Source organism: Lacerta agilis, chromosome 8 (genome assembly GCF_009819535.1).
Source record: "Lacerta agilis isolate rLacAgi1 chromosome 8, rLacAgi1.pri, whole genome shotgun sequence".
Taxonomy (NCBI): domain Eukaryota; kingdom Metazoa; phylum Chordata; class Lepidosauria; order Squamata; family Lacertidae; genus Lacerta; species Lacerta agilis.
Genome location: NC_046319.1, coordinates 83,328,355 through 83,347,281, shown reverse-complemented (window position 1 = coordinate 83,347,281; position 18,927 = coordinate 83,328,355). Strand labels below are relative to the sequence as shown.

The 18,927-nt window shown below is 46.9% G+C and overlaps 2 protein-coding genes across 2 annotated transcripts in view; both read left to right on the top strand.

The window, feature by feature from the left end:
• LOC117051905 (zinc finger protein 91-like) overlaps nucleotides 1-18,927 on the top strand; it is a 186,517-nt gene that overhangs the window by 9,713 nt on the left and 157,877 nt on the right. The gene's annotated exons all lie outside the window — the stretch shown is intronic.
• Nucleotides 8,928-14,858, top strand: LOC117050809 (zinc finger protein 345-like). Its single transcript, XM_033156679.1, is given in 4 exon segments — nucleotides 8,928-9,002; nucleotides 9,298-9,424; nucleotides 11,818-11,996; nucleotides 12,132-14,858. Coding segments are annotated over 4 exon segments (2,547 nt in total). The 3' UTR covers nucleotides 14,298-14,858.

Genomic DNA, 18,927 nt, shown 5'->3' with positions numbered 1-18,927 from the left:
TCAGTCAAGCGTGAAGGTGATGATTGAATCATAGTAGCTGTTCTGAACGTTCCATTTTGCAGGCTGAGCTGAATGCATGCTCCTGATTGGTGGGTTTCCCGTTCATTGAGAAAATGGAGACCAGCGGAGCGCTGTTTGACAGAAGCGCTTTTTCCAGAGGCTTTTTCGGAACGCAGATTGGGATTTTGGGGGAAACCCTTTATCGCGAGGGTTTTATGTGGTGCTTGTGCGACTTGTGTGGTGAAGGGGTACCCGCTCATCGTCGGGGGGGCAAAGAGAAGAAAGAGGCTTCCAGGTCCCGCATTTGGCAGCGCGGGAGTCCCGTGAGGAGGCTGCGCGGTGGGGGAAGGTGGTGGCTGGAATTTTTCCCTAACAGTCCCGCATTTGGAGATAAGATTTGTATCTGGTTCGCAGAACCACAAATCCTTTTCTCCACACCTACACCCTAGAGACTTGGTACTCACCTTCCCCACGCGCCTCGGCTGGTCGTATTCAGGGAGAGCGGGCCGGTCATGGTTAGATGCCAACATCGGGTGCAGGCACGGTGGGTTGTCAAAAGCCAGCTGATCGGAGAGTATGATGAGCTGTCACACGGCTGTCAAAGTAGCAGGTAGTCACACTGGCGAGCTGTCAAAGGTGGCCAACGAGGAGACAGGATGTGCTGTCAAATAGCTGTCAAACGGTAAGCAGGTAGACCAAGGCAAGCTGTCAAAGTGGTGAGTCCGAAAATGTGGTGAACTGTCAAAAGGCTGTCAAACGGCAAGCAGTCAGAATAGGGCAAGCTGTCAAAGCGGTAAGTCCGAAAATGTGGAGAACTGTCAAAAGGCTGTCAAACGGCAAGCAGTCAGAATAGGGCAAGCTGTCAAAGCGGTAAGTCCGAAAATGTGGAGAACTGTCAAAAAGCTGTCAAAGCGGTAAGTCCGAAAATGTGGAGAACTGTCAAAAAGCTGTCAAAAGCTGTCAATAGCGGCAAGTCCAAAAACACGGAGAGCTGTCAAAAGGCTGTCAAAAGCTGTCAATAGCGGCAAGTCCAAAAACACGGAGAGCTGTCAAACAACTGTCAAAAGCTGTCAATAGCGGCAAGTCCAAAAACACAAGCAGGAACGATGCCTGAAGACTTGGGAACGGTGACACAGGGACTGGGGCGCGGTAGACAGGATCTGGGGTACAACGAACAGGAACTGGGGTACGATGAACAGGAACTGGGGTGCGACGAGCAGGAACTGGGGTACGATGCTGGGGTGCGATGCTGGGGTACGAGGAACAGGAACTGGGGTGCGATGCTGGGGTGCGGTGCTGGGGTACGAGGAACAGGAACTGGGGTGCGATGCTGGGGTGCGGTGCTGGGGTACGAGGAACAGGAACTGGGGTGCGATGCTGGGGTACGGTGGGCTGTACCCCCGGGTATACGAGGGGTGGGAATTGAGCGCAGTCCAAAGGGGAAGGGCTTCAAGGTCCTGTTGGGGCTCTCCTTATGTTCTCAAGTCGGAAGGAGGGGCTTGAACGAATTGCGGGTCAGTTTGAGCTGGCAGAGGGGCACGGAAAGGATTTGGAGGGTGCGACTCTGCGGTTGGTTGGGCCACCGAGACCTGGGTGCCTTGGGGTGGCCAATTCCCTTGGGGGTAAGGTGGCACCATTTGCTGGTTCTCATAACCCTGGGCCCAAGGAGGGTGCGAAGGAAAGGTGGGGTATGGTGAGTTTCCTCTGGGGAATGGGTAAGAGTTGGTTTCAACCCATGGGCTCCCCGGGTATAAATATGGGCAGTTTCGTCTTAGGTGCCCTGGTTGAAAACACAGATGACAAAGGCCAGTGGATGGGCCCCAGGGTCGTGGCATGGATGGGCTTGCATTCAATCCTCCCCCTCTTTCTCGCCCCCTGCCTCCTCCCCTGGCCGGGAACCCTGGAGCTGGGAAGCAAGGGGTTTCCATACTGAGGGCAAGCACTCCCTCTTCCTCTGTCCTGGTGTCCGTCCTTTTCTTTTCGTCTCGATTGTTAAAGACGGACTTGGCGATGGACAATATTTCGCTAAAAGTTTTTCCGTCGTAGCCAACCAGGAGATTTAAGGCTTTCCGGATGTCTGGCGTTGCTTGATCTTTAAAAAACCCTTTTACTATTATATCATGGTGCGGATTCTCGGGGTCTATTCCGCCCCAGGTTTTAATAGCCGCCACCAACCTCGAATAATAGTCCGACGGGTGTTCATTGGGACCCTGGATCACAGTCTGAACTTTAGTCCAGTTTATGGAGCGCTGTCCTGAAGCTTTAATGCCGTCTAGGATGGCCTTTTTAAACAGGTTCAGACACCAGACGCCATTAGGGGTATTGAAGTCCCAAGCAGGGTTGGGTTCAATACGGAGATCCCTAGGTGTCAGGGCCTCCACCCCTTGAGGTCTTCCTTCTTGGTAGTTTTCCTGGTTTAGGGCTTCTTCAGCCTTACTGAGAATGTCAGCCTTCTCAGCCTCATTGAATAGGGCATTTAAGAGTACGTGGACATCCGTCCAAGAAGGGTGATGGGAAGAGAAGATTGTAGCGATTTGCCGGTGGCACTTGTCAGGGTCATCCCTCAAAGAGGGCATCACGTTTGCCCAGTTTACTAAGTCTGCAGTCCGGAAGGGCTGGTGAGTGTAAATCATCCGCGGGGCCCCATCCGGAGTTGCAGGAGGGATGGGGAAGGCACGTAGGGGCATCTGGTAGGAGGTCGCCTGGTGATTGATTCCCCCACTCCCTTTAGCCTTTCCCTTTACTGGCTGCCGGGAAGCAGATGGCGAAAAGGCACCCTGGATGCGGATGGCAAGGTCCTTAGCAGTCTGCACCATAGAGCGGGTGGTCATGCCCTCCACGTTCTCAAGAAGATTGGAGTGGGGCGACAGAGTATAAGCAGCGTGGTCACTGACTGGCGTTAAGACCGGGTCAGGTTCCATTTGGTCGTTGGATACTGTGGCTATCTCTTCCTGGTCCATGGGTTGGACTATTAGCTGCCCGCCTTGAGCTCCTGCCTGATTGTTCGGGTCTGCATCATTTTCAGGTCCCGGGAGATTATTTTGCCCAGGGACATCATTCTGTGCAGGGGGAGCTGTGGGTGCTTGTCTGGGTCTATTATAGTATAGCACCATGGCCTGATCCATGGAATCATCATCCGATGGATCCTCATAAGGGGGCGGTGCAGGACCTCCCTTGGGTTTCCTAGAGGCTTTCTTAGGAGGTTTTATCATAGGCATCTGGAGAGCCGGGGAATCCTTCAGAGTAGTGAGGATTTGATATACGACCTCAAAAGCTTTTAGGTAGTCCAATTGGCGGGGTCTTTCCTCTAGTAAGTGCTTCTTTAGAGCATTCAAACGATCCTGGTTGAAGGATCCCTCCGGTGGCCAGCGGAGTTCAGATGTCATTTTATCAGTAAAAGATGGCCAGGTGTTTTCACAGAGTTCTTGCAACTTCTGCCTGGATAATAATTCTGAGCCCGGAATCTCTTTCCAGTGATCTAGTACAAACTCGAGGGGGGAGTCGGGTTCCGGCTGGGCAAAAGAAGGCTTGCAAGAAGCCTTCCTCCCAGCGGAAGTACGACTGGGCTTCGAAGCCTTGGCGCCCATTGTTCCTGGGTTTTAAGAGGAACCTGGGTTTTGAAAAGGAGGGATGGGGAAGGTATCTTAGTAAGTCGGGTTTTCTTGCTAAGGGAGTGGGACAGGGGGGTTTCTTAACATAAGCAAAATACAGTACACGACGTTCCAATAATCTAGCCTGGTCCCTTGCGTTCACTAGTTCGGCTAGCGGGGCGGCTGACCAGGGGGATCTACTCTAAACTACCTCTTCCTTTCCTTTTTTCTGGAGCTCCCTTTTCCTCTTCCTTTCTCTTCCGTTTCTTCTCATCTATTCCTACTTCTCAACCCCCATTTCCACCCATTACAGGGTACCCCCCACCTGGCAACCTCCTGCCTATCGTTAACAGCTAAGGAAGGGAACCCTACTGGACGCCTGCCACTGCAGTGCCAGATCGGGCAGCCCTTTAAATAGAGTTAAACGGTCCGGAAAAACCTCCCTTGCGTTCGGAAGCGGGCTCACGCACGACCAGCGTGTTTTACATGGCCCGACCGGGGCGGCTGAGGTTTAGGATAGTGCAGAGAAGTCCTTTGCCCCTTGGCAGCTGGCAAAGTAGAAAAAGAGCCCAGTCCCTTGCGTTCGTTAGACCAGCTAACGGGGCGGCTGACTGGGTATTGGAGAAAAGAGATAGAGCTCAGGACTCCCCTTTCGAGTTGAGCAGCAGTCCACGGGACAGACTGAGAGACAGGCAAGAAATGATAGGCAAGAGAGCAGTAGATTGCGGTTGCCAGGCTTACCTCCCCCCTCCCCCCAATCACCAGTGCACTGGATTTATACTTACGCGTCTTCCACCGCGATCCGCTGGATCGTTGGAGACGAAGCCGGCTGAACTTTGCCTTTGCTCCCCGGTTGGCTCCCCTTGAGACCTGCAATTACCGCCCGGAGGATGGCCAGGGATCCGTCGAGTCTCCACGGGAGAAAAGGGTCCCGTTGCCGGCTGAAGGCTCGGTGGGGGTCCCCAGCCACCACGGGAGAACGCAGGTCCCGGGTTTCGGCACCAAGACTGTTACGGAAATTACCGGGTCGAGAAGGCTCAGCTCCCGGTCCTACGGAGGAAGCCCGTGGTTCGCTGCGGAGGCAATGGAGACCAGCCGGAGATTGGAGCAAAAGCAAAGGAGTTTATTGCGCAACAAGGTTCAGGAGGATCCGAACCCCGAACAAAGGGTGTCCCGGACTTTTAAAACTTCCCGCCATTGCCCAGAATACACAGCGAAATACATCACAGAAACGTCAGAGATGGGGAGGGGAGAGAGGAGGTTACAGTAAAATTTACATAGGGGAAAAACAAGTTTTGCATATCAGGAAGGATGGCAGGAACCGGTGAATGGATCTAGGGTGGGTGTAATACACATTGAAGGTTTCCTCTGCGTCAGGACAATAGAACGCTCCTAGGAGGATGTCTGCTGCCATGGTAACTGATGGACGGGTGCTTGACTGGATTATCGGGAGGGGGCATCTCCTCCTGCGGACGTGACTCGCTGCTTAGGGGATTATGAAAGCCACTAAGTGGAGAGTCCAAAAATTATGCAGTATCGAAATAATATACTTCTGATGATCGGAGGATGGCGGGGACCGAGGGGTTAGAAAGGTTATTTTACAAGGAGCAAATAGACACCCGAACCAAGCAAATCGGACACTGCGTTCAGGAGTTGTGGATTTTTACAATAATAAATATTTCGAGCTGTCAAAATTGGGCCACCCAGCGTCTAAATTGTCCATTTGATACATTGTTGCAAGTTATAATTAATAGTTTCCTCAACTGGTTACATTTTGGTTTCGATTCCATTGTTCTCCCAGCAGGGAGCCTGTCAAAACCCACTTAGTGTTCAGTCAAGCGTGAAGGTGATGATTGAATCATAGTAGCTGTTCTGAACGTTCCATTTTGCAGGCTGAGCTGAATGCATGCTCCTGATTGGTGGGTTTCCCGTTCATTGAGAAAATGGAGACCAGCGGAGCGCTGTTTGACAGAAGCGCTTTTTCCAGAGGCTTTTTCGGAACGCAGATTGGGATTTTGGGGGAAACCCTTTATCGCGAGGGTTTTATGTGGTGCTTGTGCGACTTGTGTGGTGAAGGGGTACCCGCTCATCGTCGGGGGGGGCAAAGAGAAGAAAGAGGCTTCCAGGTCCCGCATTTGGCAGCGCGGGAGTCCCGTGAGGAGGCTGCGCGGTGGGGGAAGGTGGTGGCTGGAATTTTTCCCTAACACAATCCTGGGTGGGTTGGATTATTTGTGACCATTCTGCTCATTTGCCTTCGCTGGCAGGAAAGATCTGCTGCGTGAAATGCAGAATTGCCTTCGATGTATCTGCAATGTGTTTGAGTTTTTACTCTGCTAACTTTACAGTATGTGAGAGTTCTGCTCTGGATCAATATCGAGTAGAATTTAAATGACATAAATGTGTTCCCAAGGGTTTTGGCCGGGATATGTGTCCATATTTAATGAGGGGCAGATCCATGGATTGGAGAAACAGGTGGGATAGATACACCATGGATAAAAAGAGGGACCCCCGGCCATTTGAGGGGAGTTTCAGAGCTGTCTTCCAGGGCAGTTCCACCCAGAGGGCCTGGCAACCATCCCATCGGACCCAGAGCAGGGAGTCACAGAATCCTCCAGTTGGAAGAGACCCCAAGGGCCATCCAGTCCAACCCCCTGCCAAGCAGGAAACTCCATCAAAGCATTCCTGACAGATGGCTGTCAAGCCTCCGCTTAAAGACCTCCAAAGAAGGAGACTCCGCCACACTCCTTGGCAGCAAATCCCAGCTCTTACTCACAGGAAGTTCTTCCTAATGTATAGGTGGAATCTTCTTCCTTGTAGTTTGAATCCATTGCCCCGTGTCCGCTTCTCTGGAGCAGCAGAAAACAACCTTTCTCCCTCCTCTATATGACATCCTTTTATATATTTGAACATGGCTATCATATCACCCCTTAACCTTCTCTTCTCCAGGCTAAACATACCCAGCTCCCTAAGCCGTTCCTCATAAGGCATCGTTTCCAGGCCTTGGACCATTTTGGTTGCCCTCTTCTGGACACGTTCCAGCTTGTCAGTATCCTTATTGAATTGTGGTGCCCAGAACTGGACACAGTATTCCAGGTGAGGTCTGACCAGAGCAGAATATAGTGGTACTATTACCTCCCTTGATCTAGATGCTATACTCCTATTGATGCAGCCCAGAATTGCATTGGCTTTTTTAGCTGCTGCATCACACTGTTGACTCATGTCAAGTTTGTGGTCTACCAAGACTCCTAGATCCTTTTCACATGTACTGCTCTCAAGCCAGGTGTCACCCATCCTGTATTTGTGCCTTTCATTTTTTTTGCCCAAGTGTAGTACTTTACATTTCTCCTTGTTAAAATACATCTTGTTTGCTTTGGCCCAGTTCTCCAATCTGTCAAGGTCATTTTGAAGTGTGATCCTGTCCTCTGGGGTATTAGCCACCCCTCCCAAACTTGATCAGGATGCCCTCAAGCCCATCATGCCATGGCCACATCCTCTCTGTGCCAAAGGGACGGTGGCTGGAGCTAGACATGGGCCCTCCTGGTCACCAAGGCTACCCATGCCTTGGGTGTGAAGCTCTGGAACTAGGAAGTGGGGTTGGGAGAGACCCCCACTATTGCCTTGGCTCCAAATTACACTTGATACAAACGACTCACTTGTCATTCACAGTTATCCGACTTCTTCCTCCTCCTCTCCCTCCCCCCTTTTATTTTTTTGCAGAAAGCTTGGAGTCTGAGCTGTGGTGCAATCCAGCCCTGGTTCCTAGCAAGACTCAACCATGCTTGCTCCTGGAACATTTTTCTTCTCTTGGCTATGTATTAATCTTATAATAGAGGAATGTGTTTGATTTGTAGGATTTCTTGCACCTCGCATTAGGGCCCACAGAACTTGGCAGAGGCCCAAGGGGCTCCTTCCGATTTGTTGAAGACTTCCTGGGAGCCCAGATGGATGAGCAAGATTCAGCTGGCCCTGAAGCAGGAAGAGGTCATGCCATCCAACATGGGAGCAGTGGGAGATTCCGTGAAAATTCCGTGCAGAAGATGCTCTGTGAGGAGGACACCCTCCACTCAGCTGTGCAGAGCCAGCAGCTCAGGCAGGAGGCCAAAGGACCCCGAGAGTTTTGCAGCCAACTCTACCACTTTGACCATCAATGGCTGAAGCCAGAAAGGCACACGAAAGCTGAGATGCTGGACCTGGTGATCTTGGAGCAGTTCCTGGCTGTCCTTCCTCCAGAGATGGAGAGCTGGGTGAGGGAATGTGGAGCGGAGACCAGTTCCCAGGCAGTGGCCCTGGCCGAAGGATTCCTCCTGAGTCAGGCAGAGGAGAGAAAGCAGGCAGAGGAGCAGGTGAGAGAGACTTTCCTCTGGATACACCCAAGGGGCTCCAAAGAGGAGGGTGAATATCCCCAAATGCTCTAGCACAGAGGTTTTCACCTTTTCTGAGTCCATGGTTCCCTTGTTCAAGTACGGTACATCCTTTCTGTGTGGGGAAAAGCTCTTTGAGCCTCAGAAGCCCAGTTATGTCACCCTGTGCCTGCTGAGCCAGCAGCCCCTCACCCCTTTTCAAACACCCTCCTTTGTGAAGTCTTCCCTCAGCCTCCTCTCCCCTCTCCTTGGGAGTCCTCCTGGTAGGGCTGGGCAGTATCTGGTTTTCAAGCAGTTAAATATCACCATCTCTCATGATCTATATCTGCGGTGGTGGAGGGCCTTGCTGGGCCTCCCCATGGGAGCAGAGGGTCCCACCATATGACCCCACAGCAGCAGAGGGTGTGCTGCCTTTCCCTGCAGCAGGTGAGGGCCTTGACAAGGTTCCCTACGGGAGCGGAGGGCCTTAAAATGGAAGGAAGTAGTAGATTTAATAAAAATACTAAATAAACTTTTTCTAATCCTTCTCCCCATTCTCTGTTTTGAATCCTTCTTGCTCTTTCAGGGGAAGGATCTTTTTGCAGAAATGGGTCTTGATTCTTCTGAGGCAGAGAACACGCCATTGGACACCAGAGAGGGTCCCCTGGGTAAGGAGGAAAGAGTGTTTTCTCCCCCGTTTTGTCACATTCTCTTGGTTTTGAAACTAATCTGTGAGTTCTATACCAAGATGGACTGGGAGTGAGGCCCGTTCCCCCATGTCCCTGGGGGGAACTTGCAAGGAGAATTACCCTCAATCATCCTTGTTGTTCCTTTGCCAATGATCTCCCGCTGCCTCCACTAAGGCAGAGCAGAGCCGGAAGCTAGCAGGGGAGACTTTGACGAAGCCCAATCCGTACTTAGAGATGCACTGTTTCACCTCTGAGAGAAGCAGGCGCTTACGGTTTCCCACTTTCCTTTCTCTCTCCCAGGTGACAGAATGATGCCACCAGGACCTGCTTCTTCATCTTTTCATGGTGGTGGAGGGGAGGCAGCGGCTGCGAACCCAGATCAGGTAGGGGGAAGGAGCCTTGTGGGGAAAGACTGCTTGGATGCCGACAGGCTGGACATAGTTGGGTGCAGAGGAATGGTGGGAGGAGGAGGTTTCTGAAGCTGGAGAGGGAACAGGGCTCAGGGAGCAGAGGGAGTCTGTGGCAGAGAGCAGCCCCGACTCAGAGGCAGAAGCTGCAGCAGGAGAGTGGGATGAGGAAGGCAGAGAGGGGTCTGGCCGCTGTAGAAAACAAGAGGGCCAAGTGTAATGGATCACGTGAATGTTCTCTAAGAGGACAGCCTTTTTCCTTTTCTGTTAGGGTCCAGTGTGCTTTGAAGATGTAGCTTTGCATTTCACTGATGAGGAGTGGGCGTTGCTAGATCCTGACCAGAGAGCTCTGCATCAGGAGGTCATGGAGGAGATTCGTGGGATGTTGGACTCACTCGGTAAGGCTCCCTATTGGATCATCTTAGCTTCTTTTGGAATTCAAGACATCTCTCAAGGTAACGAACCTCTGATATTTCGATGGGGCTCAACAGCACCACCCACAGCACCTGGGATGCTAACACTCCCACAGCAAACCTTGGATGGAGGGCTACTGATTGTTTCCCCTGTGAATATTCTTCCTCCAGTTTTGCCTTTGAAAACCATGATCAGGCTGTCTGAACTGCCCAGGCCTTCTTGAATGTTGGCATCAGAGTGATTTTGGGTGTTGAAGGAGCTTCTGTCAAGTTTTCTGCTTTTCTTCTTGCTTCTGTCTCTCTGGTTGACATTGGAGCCTGACATTGGAGATGGCACATGTTCCACAACCCCATCCCAAAAAAGAGCCAGGCTTTTTGAATCTCAGGCAGTGAACACTGTAGTAACAATAATGATAATTTTATTATTTTTACCCTGCCGGTCTGACTAGGTTACCCCAGCCACTCTGGGCAGCTTCCAGCAGATAGAAAAACATAATAAAACATCAAACATTAAAAACTTCCCAATATAGAGATACCTTCAGAAGTCCTCTAAAAGTTGCATAGTTATTTCCTTGACATCTGATGGGAGGGTGTTCCACAGGGTGGGTGTCCCTACTGAGAAGGCCCCCTGACCCGTCCCCTGTAACTTCTCACAATAATGTAACATTTAAATAAGGAAACGAATAAATAATGATGATTATGATGAATCTGCAAATAGGCGGGAAGTAGACCATCTTGTTTCATAGTGCAGCAGAAATAACCTGGTGCTAAATGCCCAAAAGACAGTGGAAATGATAATCGATTTTTGAAAGCAGCCTCCCATCTCGCTGCCACTTTCCATTCTTGGCAACATGCTTGTAGTGGTAGAGTCCTTTAAAGAATTTAAAGAATTCCTGGGCTCTATAATTTCTCGAATCCTGAATTGGTTAGGCAACATCAATATTACCATTAAAAAGGTCCACCAGAGATTGTATTTCTTGCGACAACTAAGAAAATTTAATTTGCCCCAAGAATTGTTGATCCAATTTTACAGAGGTACCATTGAAACTGTTCTCTGTAATTCTATTACTGTCTGGCATGGTACAGCCTCCAAGCTGGATAAGAAGAGGCTCCAACGATCACTGAGAATGGCAGAGAGGGTAATTAGTGTTAGTTTGCCTCCAACAGAGGCACTTTATGATGCTCGAGCCAGGAAGAGAGCAGAGAGAATCGTCACAGACCCTTTGCATCCTGGTCATTACCTGTTTGATTTACCGTATTTTTCGCTCCATAAGACTCACAGTTTTCCTCCTAAAAAGTAAGGGGAAATGTCTGTGCATCTTATGGAGCGAATGGATGGTCCCTGGAGCTGAATTGCCCAGGGACCAAAAGAAGATTGAGCTTTTTCTTTTACAAAGATAGAAGGGGGTGTTGAAAGGCTTCCGCTTTACAGGTGATCAGCAAGAGATTGGGGAGAGAGATAAGGTCGCTGCTCCCTTTCTGCAGAGGAGGCTGTTCATTTCCCCAGCGACATGTGACTGCCTGATTAGATTATCTGTCTGGAAACAGTAGAAAGGGCTTTGAGCTGCTCCTTTTGCAAATGGGTCTTTTTTGCTTTGCAAAAGCAGCAGCACAACAACTTTGATTTGATCCTTTTGCAAATGTGTCTTTTCTCCTTTGCAAAAGCAGCAGCAGCAGCACAACTTTGAACTGATCCTCAAAAAGGGGGGCTTTCCCCCTTTCCACCTCAAAAAACTAGGTGCGTCTTATGGAGCGAAAAATACGGTACTTCCATCTGAACGTCATTACAGGACTTTATACACAAAAACATCTAGGCATAGGAATAGTATTTTTCCTTATGCCATCAAACTGTTGAATTTGTAGTTGTGTGCAGAAGGGAGGTCAGTTGGTGCTATGGTGTTCCTTGGTTGTGCTGTTGTAGCGTGAGGGGAATAGTGTTTGTATGAGGTACGTTTTCTTTACATTGCAATGTAGTTGAAGCAAAATTCCAAATAATAAAGCTGATATGACAAGTTTCTGTTGCATTCCGTGAGGTCGAGAATTTAAGAAAACATCCAAATTGGTTTAAGGTGATGCACATCAAAATTAAAATATTTAGCCACTAAAAAAAATTAAATTAGTACAGATCCATATTTAAATCTGAACGAATGACGTTACCAAGTTAAGCTGTACAGTTATCTTTTAAAAACTTGAGACGTAAAACATAATATTCAACTTGAATTGTATAGGAAACTAGATATTTTTACAGAACAACAGGAACATTATAACATCAGACTCCCTTCAGATCTTTCCGTGTCACAAGCATTAATTAGCATTGCTCCATAATTTGGGGCTGCACTTCTTCGCGAGACTCTAATCTGTTTTCCTCTTAGTTTCAGGTGGTGATGAATTGGAAATGAAGAAGAAGGGCAACCACAAGGAAATCCACACAGCGGAGGAGCCTTATCAGGATTCAGACTGTGGAGAGAACTTCAGTCACAGCACCAATTCCTCTTCCCATCAAAGAAACTGCCTTGAGAAGAAACCCTATCAGTGCTTGGAGTGTGGAAAGAGCTTCGTCTCCAAAAATGGTTTCACTGCCCATCAAAGAGGTCATACAGGGGAGAAACCATATATGTGTGTGGAATGTGGAAAGAGCTTCAGTCACTACCAAAGTTTCACTTCCCATCGAAGAATTCATACAGAGGAGAAACCCTATCAGTGCCTGGAATGTGGAAAGAGCTTCAGTCGAAAGAGTTTCAATTCCCATCGAGGAATTCATACAGGGGAGAAACCATATCAGTGCTTGGAGTGTGGAAAGAGCTTCGTCTCCAAAAAAGGTCTCACTGCCCATCGAATTATTCATACAGGGGAGAAACCATATAAGTGCCTGGAATGTGGTAAGAGCTTCAGTCGGGGCTCCTATCTCATTGCCCATCAAATAATTCATACAGGGGAGAAACCATATAAGTGCCTGGAATGTGGTAAGAGCTTCGCCTGGAAAAAGAGATTTGCTTCCCATCAAAGAATTCATATCAGAGAGAAACCCTATCAGTGCTTGGAATGTGGAAAGAGCTTCAGGTGGAAAGAAAATCTCATTACCCATCAAAGAATTCATACGGGGGAGAAGATATATCAGTGCCTGGAATGTGGAGAGAGCTTCAGTCAGGGCTCCTATCTCACTTACCATCAAAGAATTCATACAGGGGAGAAACCTTATCAGTGCTTGGAATGTGGAAAGAGCTTCAGGTGGAAAGAAAATCTCATTACCCATCAAAGAATTCATACAGTGGAGAAACCCTACCAGTGCTTGCAATGTGGAAAGAGCTTCAGTCGAAAAGACAGTTTCACTTTCCATCGAGGAATTCATACAGGGGAGAAACCATATCAGTGCTTGGAATGTGGAAAGAGCTTCAGTCGAAAAGACACTTTCACTTCCCATCAAAGAATTCATACAGCGGAGAAACCCTATCAGTGCTTGGAATGTGGAAAGAGCTTCAGAACCAGCTCCCATCTCACTTCCCATCAAAGGATTCATACAGGGGAGAAACCATTTCAGTGCCAAGAGTGTGGAAAGACCTTCACCTGGAAAGAAAGTCTCACTTCCCATCAAAGAAGTCATACAGGGGGAAAACCCTATAAGTGCCTGCAATGTGGAAAGAGCTTCAGAAGCAGCTCCCATCTCACTTCCCATCAAAGAATTCATACAGGGGAGAAACCATATCAATGCCAAGATTGTGGAAAGAGCTTCACCTGGAAATTAAGTCTCACTTGCCATCAAAGAATTCATATAGGAGAAAAACCATATCAGTGCCTGGAATGTGGAAAGAGCTTCGGAAACAGCTCCAATCTCACTTCCCATCAAAGAATTCATACAGGGGAGAAACCATATCAATGCCAAGAGTGTGGAAAGAGCTTCACCTGGAAATTATGTTTCACTTCCCATCAAAGAATTCATATAGGAGAAAAACCATATCAGTGCCTGGAATGTGGACAGAGCTCCGGAAACAGCTCCAATCTCACTTCCCATCAAAGGATTCATACACGGGAGAAACCATTTCAGTGCCAAGAGTGTGGAAAGACCTTCACCTGGAAAGAAAGTCTCACTTCCCATCAAAGAAATCATGCAGGGGAAAAACCCTATCAGTGCCTGGAATGTGGAAAGAGCTTCAGTCAGAAGGGTAGTCTCACTTCCCATCAAAAGATTCATAAAGGGGAGAAACCCTATCAGTGCTTGGAATGTGGAAAGAGCTTCACCAGGAAAGAAAGTCTCACTTCCCATCAAAGAATTCATACCGGGGAGAAACCCTATCAGTGCTTGGAATGTGGAAAGAGCTTCACCAGGAAAGAAAGTCTCACTTTCCATCAAAGAATTCATACCGGGGAGAAACCCTATCAGTGTTTGGAATGTGGAAAGAGCTTCACCAGGAAAATAAGTTTCATTTCCCATCAAACGATTCATTCAGGAGAGAAACCATATCAGTGCGTGGAATGTGGAAAGAGCTTCACCAGGAAACAAAGTCTCACTTCCCATCAAAGAATTCATATGGTGGAGAAACCCTATCAGTGCGTGGAATGTGGAAAGAGCTTCACCTGGAAAATAAGTTTCATTTCCCATCAAACAATTCATTCAGGAGAGAAACCATATCAGTGCGTGGAATGTGGAAAGAGCTTCACCAGGAAAGAAAGTCTCACTTCCCATCGAATAATTCATACGGGGGAGAAACCCCATCAGTGCTAGGAATGTGGAAAGAGCTTCAGTCCAAAAGCGAATCTCACTTTCATCAAAGAATACACACAGGGGAGGAATCATATCAGTGCAAAGTGCGTGATTGGAGGGATTCATGAAAGTCTGGCCTCAATGTTAAATTTATTTTAAAAAAACAATTGGAGTTCTTAAAAGGACTGAGAGCTGTCTGAAAGTGCTAAAATTGGGACAGGTTTGGGCAAGTTCATTTCTCTTTGAAGGAAAATATTCCTTCTACTCTGAGCCACTTAAAGAGAATTAGATTCCTTTAAGACAACCACTCTTCTCTGGACATCTAAATTGCTATGTCCTCTTGGACTGTTTTCTTTTTTATGGCTCCTCTCTTAAAGTAATTATTTGGTTTATTTGTATAATTCGAATCTTAATTTGAGAAATTGGATTGTATATTAAACAGCTTATGTGGACAAATTTGACCACTAGAGACACTGACAAAGAAAACAGAAACGCTAGATGTCTCCATGAAAGGAATGGAGGAAAAATATGAAAAGCTGGAAAAGGAGGCAAATAAATGGAAATCAGAACAGGAGACGCTTAGGATTGGGTGGAAGGCAAAAGGCATTTGCAGGTGCATTGGTGGTCCTTGAGACGGAAATCCCAGACTCTGTGACTGAGAGGAGGGAGGAGAGCAGGATTTTAGCAAAGGTTTGAGCGGAGAGGCTTGGGGTTGAAGAGGAATTCTTTAAATCTAAAGATTTACTTTGAAGCAGCAGCCTTTTGCTGGCTTAAAGAGTGGTTTAGATTGGAAAATGTTGATGTGTTGGACTTGGAAGGCTTTGACAACATGTTCGGATGGCATGCTTATCTTTGGTACGATAAAGCAAAAGTTCACAAGACTTTTAAGAACCATATAATCAGAAAAGCCCTGTATCAGGTTTGGATGAGATACAAGGATTTGTTAGAGAGAAAAACTCCTAGATGGCTTTCACCAGTGGAGGCCAAGGCATATAAGAGACCGAATATGTCTGCAAGATGGTTAAGATACGCAGATATATTGCAGCGAGAAGGCGAGTTGTTTAAGCTGAAAAGTTATGATCAAGTAAAAAGTGAAGTCACCGACTGGCTGCAATATCATCAGATTTATGAGATATTTAAAGCAGACAAGAAAATTGGTTTTCAATTGGAAAAATCAAAACTGGAAACAGAACTGATTGAATCGAACTCTAAAAACCTTTCCAAGATGTATAATTTGTTGCTAGAGTGGCATACGAAAGATGAACTGGTTAAATCGACAATGATAGACTGGGCAAAAGATGTGGGTCATAACATTATGATGGATGACTGGGAGAAATTGTGGAAGAAAGGTATCCAATTTACAGCTTGCAATAGTTTAAGAGAAAACATCATGAAAATGCTTTATAGATGGTATTTAACACCAGTTAAGATAGCAAAAATGAATCCTATAATGTCTGATATGTGTTGGAAATGTAAATCTTCGAAAGGTACCTTTTATCATATGTGGTGGTCATGCCCAGGGGTAACTGCCTTCTGGGACAAGATTTATAACGAACTAAAGAAGGTAATGAAAATTACCTTTAGTAAGAAACCAGAGGCATTCCTTTTGAGCATGACCAATGAAGAGATACCCAGTCAAGATAGAGTATTTTTTATGTATGCCACAACAGCGGCTAGAATCTTATTGGCAAGAAACTGGAAAGGTGAAGAGATTCCGACAGTGGAAGAATGGCAGATGAAGCTAATGGACTTTATGGAACTCGCCGAACTGACCGCGAGAATCCGAGACCAGAGGGAGGAGAAGGTGTCGCAGGATTGGAAGAAATTTAAGGACTATTTAGTTAAATATGCAAAATTGAATATTTGAGCAGAATTAGCTAGCAGAACTGGCTTTAGCATACATATGTTAGGTAAAATAATGCAGAAGAAGTTCAGATGTAAATGTTATGAATGTTCAAGAGTTGTTTAAGTTACCGAGTTTAAGTCAGAAATTATACTTGTTTAATTAACTTAAAGTTTATTGAGAGATAAGGTTAAGATTTATGGAAAAAGATACAAAGCTACCCAAATTTTATACTAGTTTTGAATGCAGGAGGGGGAACGGGGGAAGTCTGAAAGTATGCAAAGAAGATAGAATTAAGAAGAACATTGAGATAGGTGTATGTTTAGTTATGTATTTGTGTTTTTTCCTATGTTTATTGTTATTGTTTATTGTTTGTTGTTTATTATGTATTTCTGTATTTTCTTTTGTTTATATATGGAAAAAGAATAAAATCTTTATAAAAAGAAGAAGAAGAGGAATTCATGGAGGAGGCGCCACCCTCCTCACGAGCCTGACCACAGGCACCGTGACAACTGCCCTCTGCTGCAACCATACTCTGGCCGCTGGTTTGCTCTACGCAGAAGGGGAAGCTTGAGGATTCTTCGACCCTGCCCTCCGCATGATGACTCTAGGGTAATGGCAATCGTACCTTATTAGATATTACTAGGGGGGGCTCATATTAGCTTTGTTGACTAGTGAAATGGATGCCAACCTAATGCCAAATTTAGGTGACAATCTGTATATAAATCAAATGGAGGAAGTGGCTTCCACTTTTAATCTGACCAATTGTTGGGCATGTGGGCATATGGAGAGCCCTTCCCCTAAGTCCCAAATGGATTATAAGTGCTCGTTCTGTATTAACTAATGATAGTACGCCTGAATGGAATGAGCATCTGAAGTGAATAGAGTTACCCCCTGAAGGTGAATTTTGTATTTCCCGGACCCATGGTGGTGTGTATGTGGGACAGAGCTCCTGCAAGTGGACCTATGAATGGGGGCAGGATGGACCCAGACCTTGTAGGTGGCGTTGGGTGGATAAAAGTGGAAATCGTGTCGCACATTTTTGGAGCACTCATAATGAAACTGGGGAGGAGGCTGAATGTACATTTGAAAGTCAGGAGGATGTGTGGTGCTGTACCATAATGGAGGACAGGATATTGGTTCCCTGGGTTGGCGGGATAAGAAATATTTTCCACTCCCACAATATGCATCCCAGCTCTACCCGAGTGAAAATAGAGCTCTAAAAGGTCATTATTGGATATGTGGAACAACTGCCTACACCATCCTCCGCAAAGAATCGATTGTTGTTTGCTATATAAGGATAATTATGCCAAAGTTCTTTTTCCTCCCCAGCGAAGTAGGTACTCAGTTGGCCATTCCATTGTACGATGATTTAAGGCACAAGAGATCAGCAAATGTGTCCTCAATGGGAGGTGCCCAAAAATGGAAATCCCATGAATGTCCCCCCCAACATATCATTAGGGAATTTGGCCCAGCCACTTGGAGACAGGATGGTATGCAAGAGTACCATATCCCAATTTATGTCTTAAATCGCCTTATCCGTCTCCAGGCCGTAGTAGAAATAATTACTGATTGCACGGCTACAGCATTGGAATTGCTCTCAGACCAAAGTTCCCAAATGAGAGAGGCTATTTATCAAAATCCTGAAGTTGAGGCTCCAGTACTTTGGCCACCTCATGAGAAGAGAAGAATCCCTAGAAAAGACCCTGATGTTGGGAAAGATGGAGGGCACAAGGAGAAGGGGACGACAGAGGATGAGATGGTTGGACAGTGTTCTCGAAGCTACTAACATGAGTTTGGCCAAACTGCGAGAGGCAGTGAAGGATAGGCATGCCTGGCGTGCTCTGGTCCATGGGGTCACGAAGAGTCGGACACGACTGAACGACTGAACAACAACAAATTTATCAAAATAGGACAGCCCTTGATTATCTGCTGGCTGCGGAAGGTGGTGTGTGTGGAAAACTGAACCTGACCAATTGCTGCCTGAAAATCGTTGATAATGGAAAATCAGTACGTGACATCACCGCAGATATTTGCAAACTTGCCCATGTGCCAGTACAAGTATGGCAAAACCCTTTTGGCACCTGGTGGTCCAAGTTGTTTGGGAATGGATGGGTGGCAGCCCTAGTAAAAGGAGTAGCCATGTTTTTCTTAGCGGTCCTTGCTTTCCTCTTCTTCGTGGCTTGTTTGCTTGCCCTGATCCGCCACCTGGTTTCTAATACGCTTTCCAGCTTACCCAAAAGCAGTTACTTTTGCAATACCAACAACTGCCTCAGGAGGGCCCAGAAGAGCTACCTGACGGTCAAGACGAGTTCCTTGAGAGTCAAGCTGATCGGTGCGAGTAGTTTCACACCTTTAGCTTGAAAGGGGGGAATGTAGCAGTGGCCAAAAGGGGCCACAATGAATATACCTTTCTTAATCATTGAATATGCTTATAATAGAAATATTATGGTAACCTGTTGCTTTAAGGAAACTGATGATTCTTTGCAAGAGACCTTCCCTACTGGGAAAGAAGGACAGCAAATATGTCAATCACATTCATAAGCTAGAACATAAGTTGATACATAGAACAAAGGCCTAACACAGATTCCCATGCACGCAAACTAACGAAAATGTAAGATTGGTGAGAACCAAGGTTTAGTTAGAAATGCTTATTGCGCATGCGTATTAGATTAGGTCATGTAAATGCATACTAAACTGAAATGAGGTAATGAAATATGATTGGTTAATTTGAATTCCTTTTTTTTGAAATGTTATAAATGCCCCTGCCCAGACCTTTGAGAGCACCCCTCTCCCAATATCGGGCCTGTGTGTTTCTGTGGCTCTTCCGAGTCCAAGATCCTCGAGTTGAAGGGACCCCAAGGGTCATCTAGGCCCACCCCCTGCAATGCAGGAAGGCAGCTGAAATGTTCCTTTGTGGGGTCTGGACTAGGGGGTGTTTCAGGT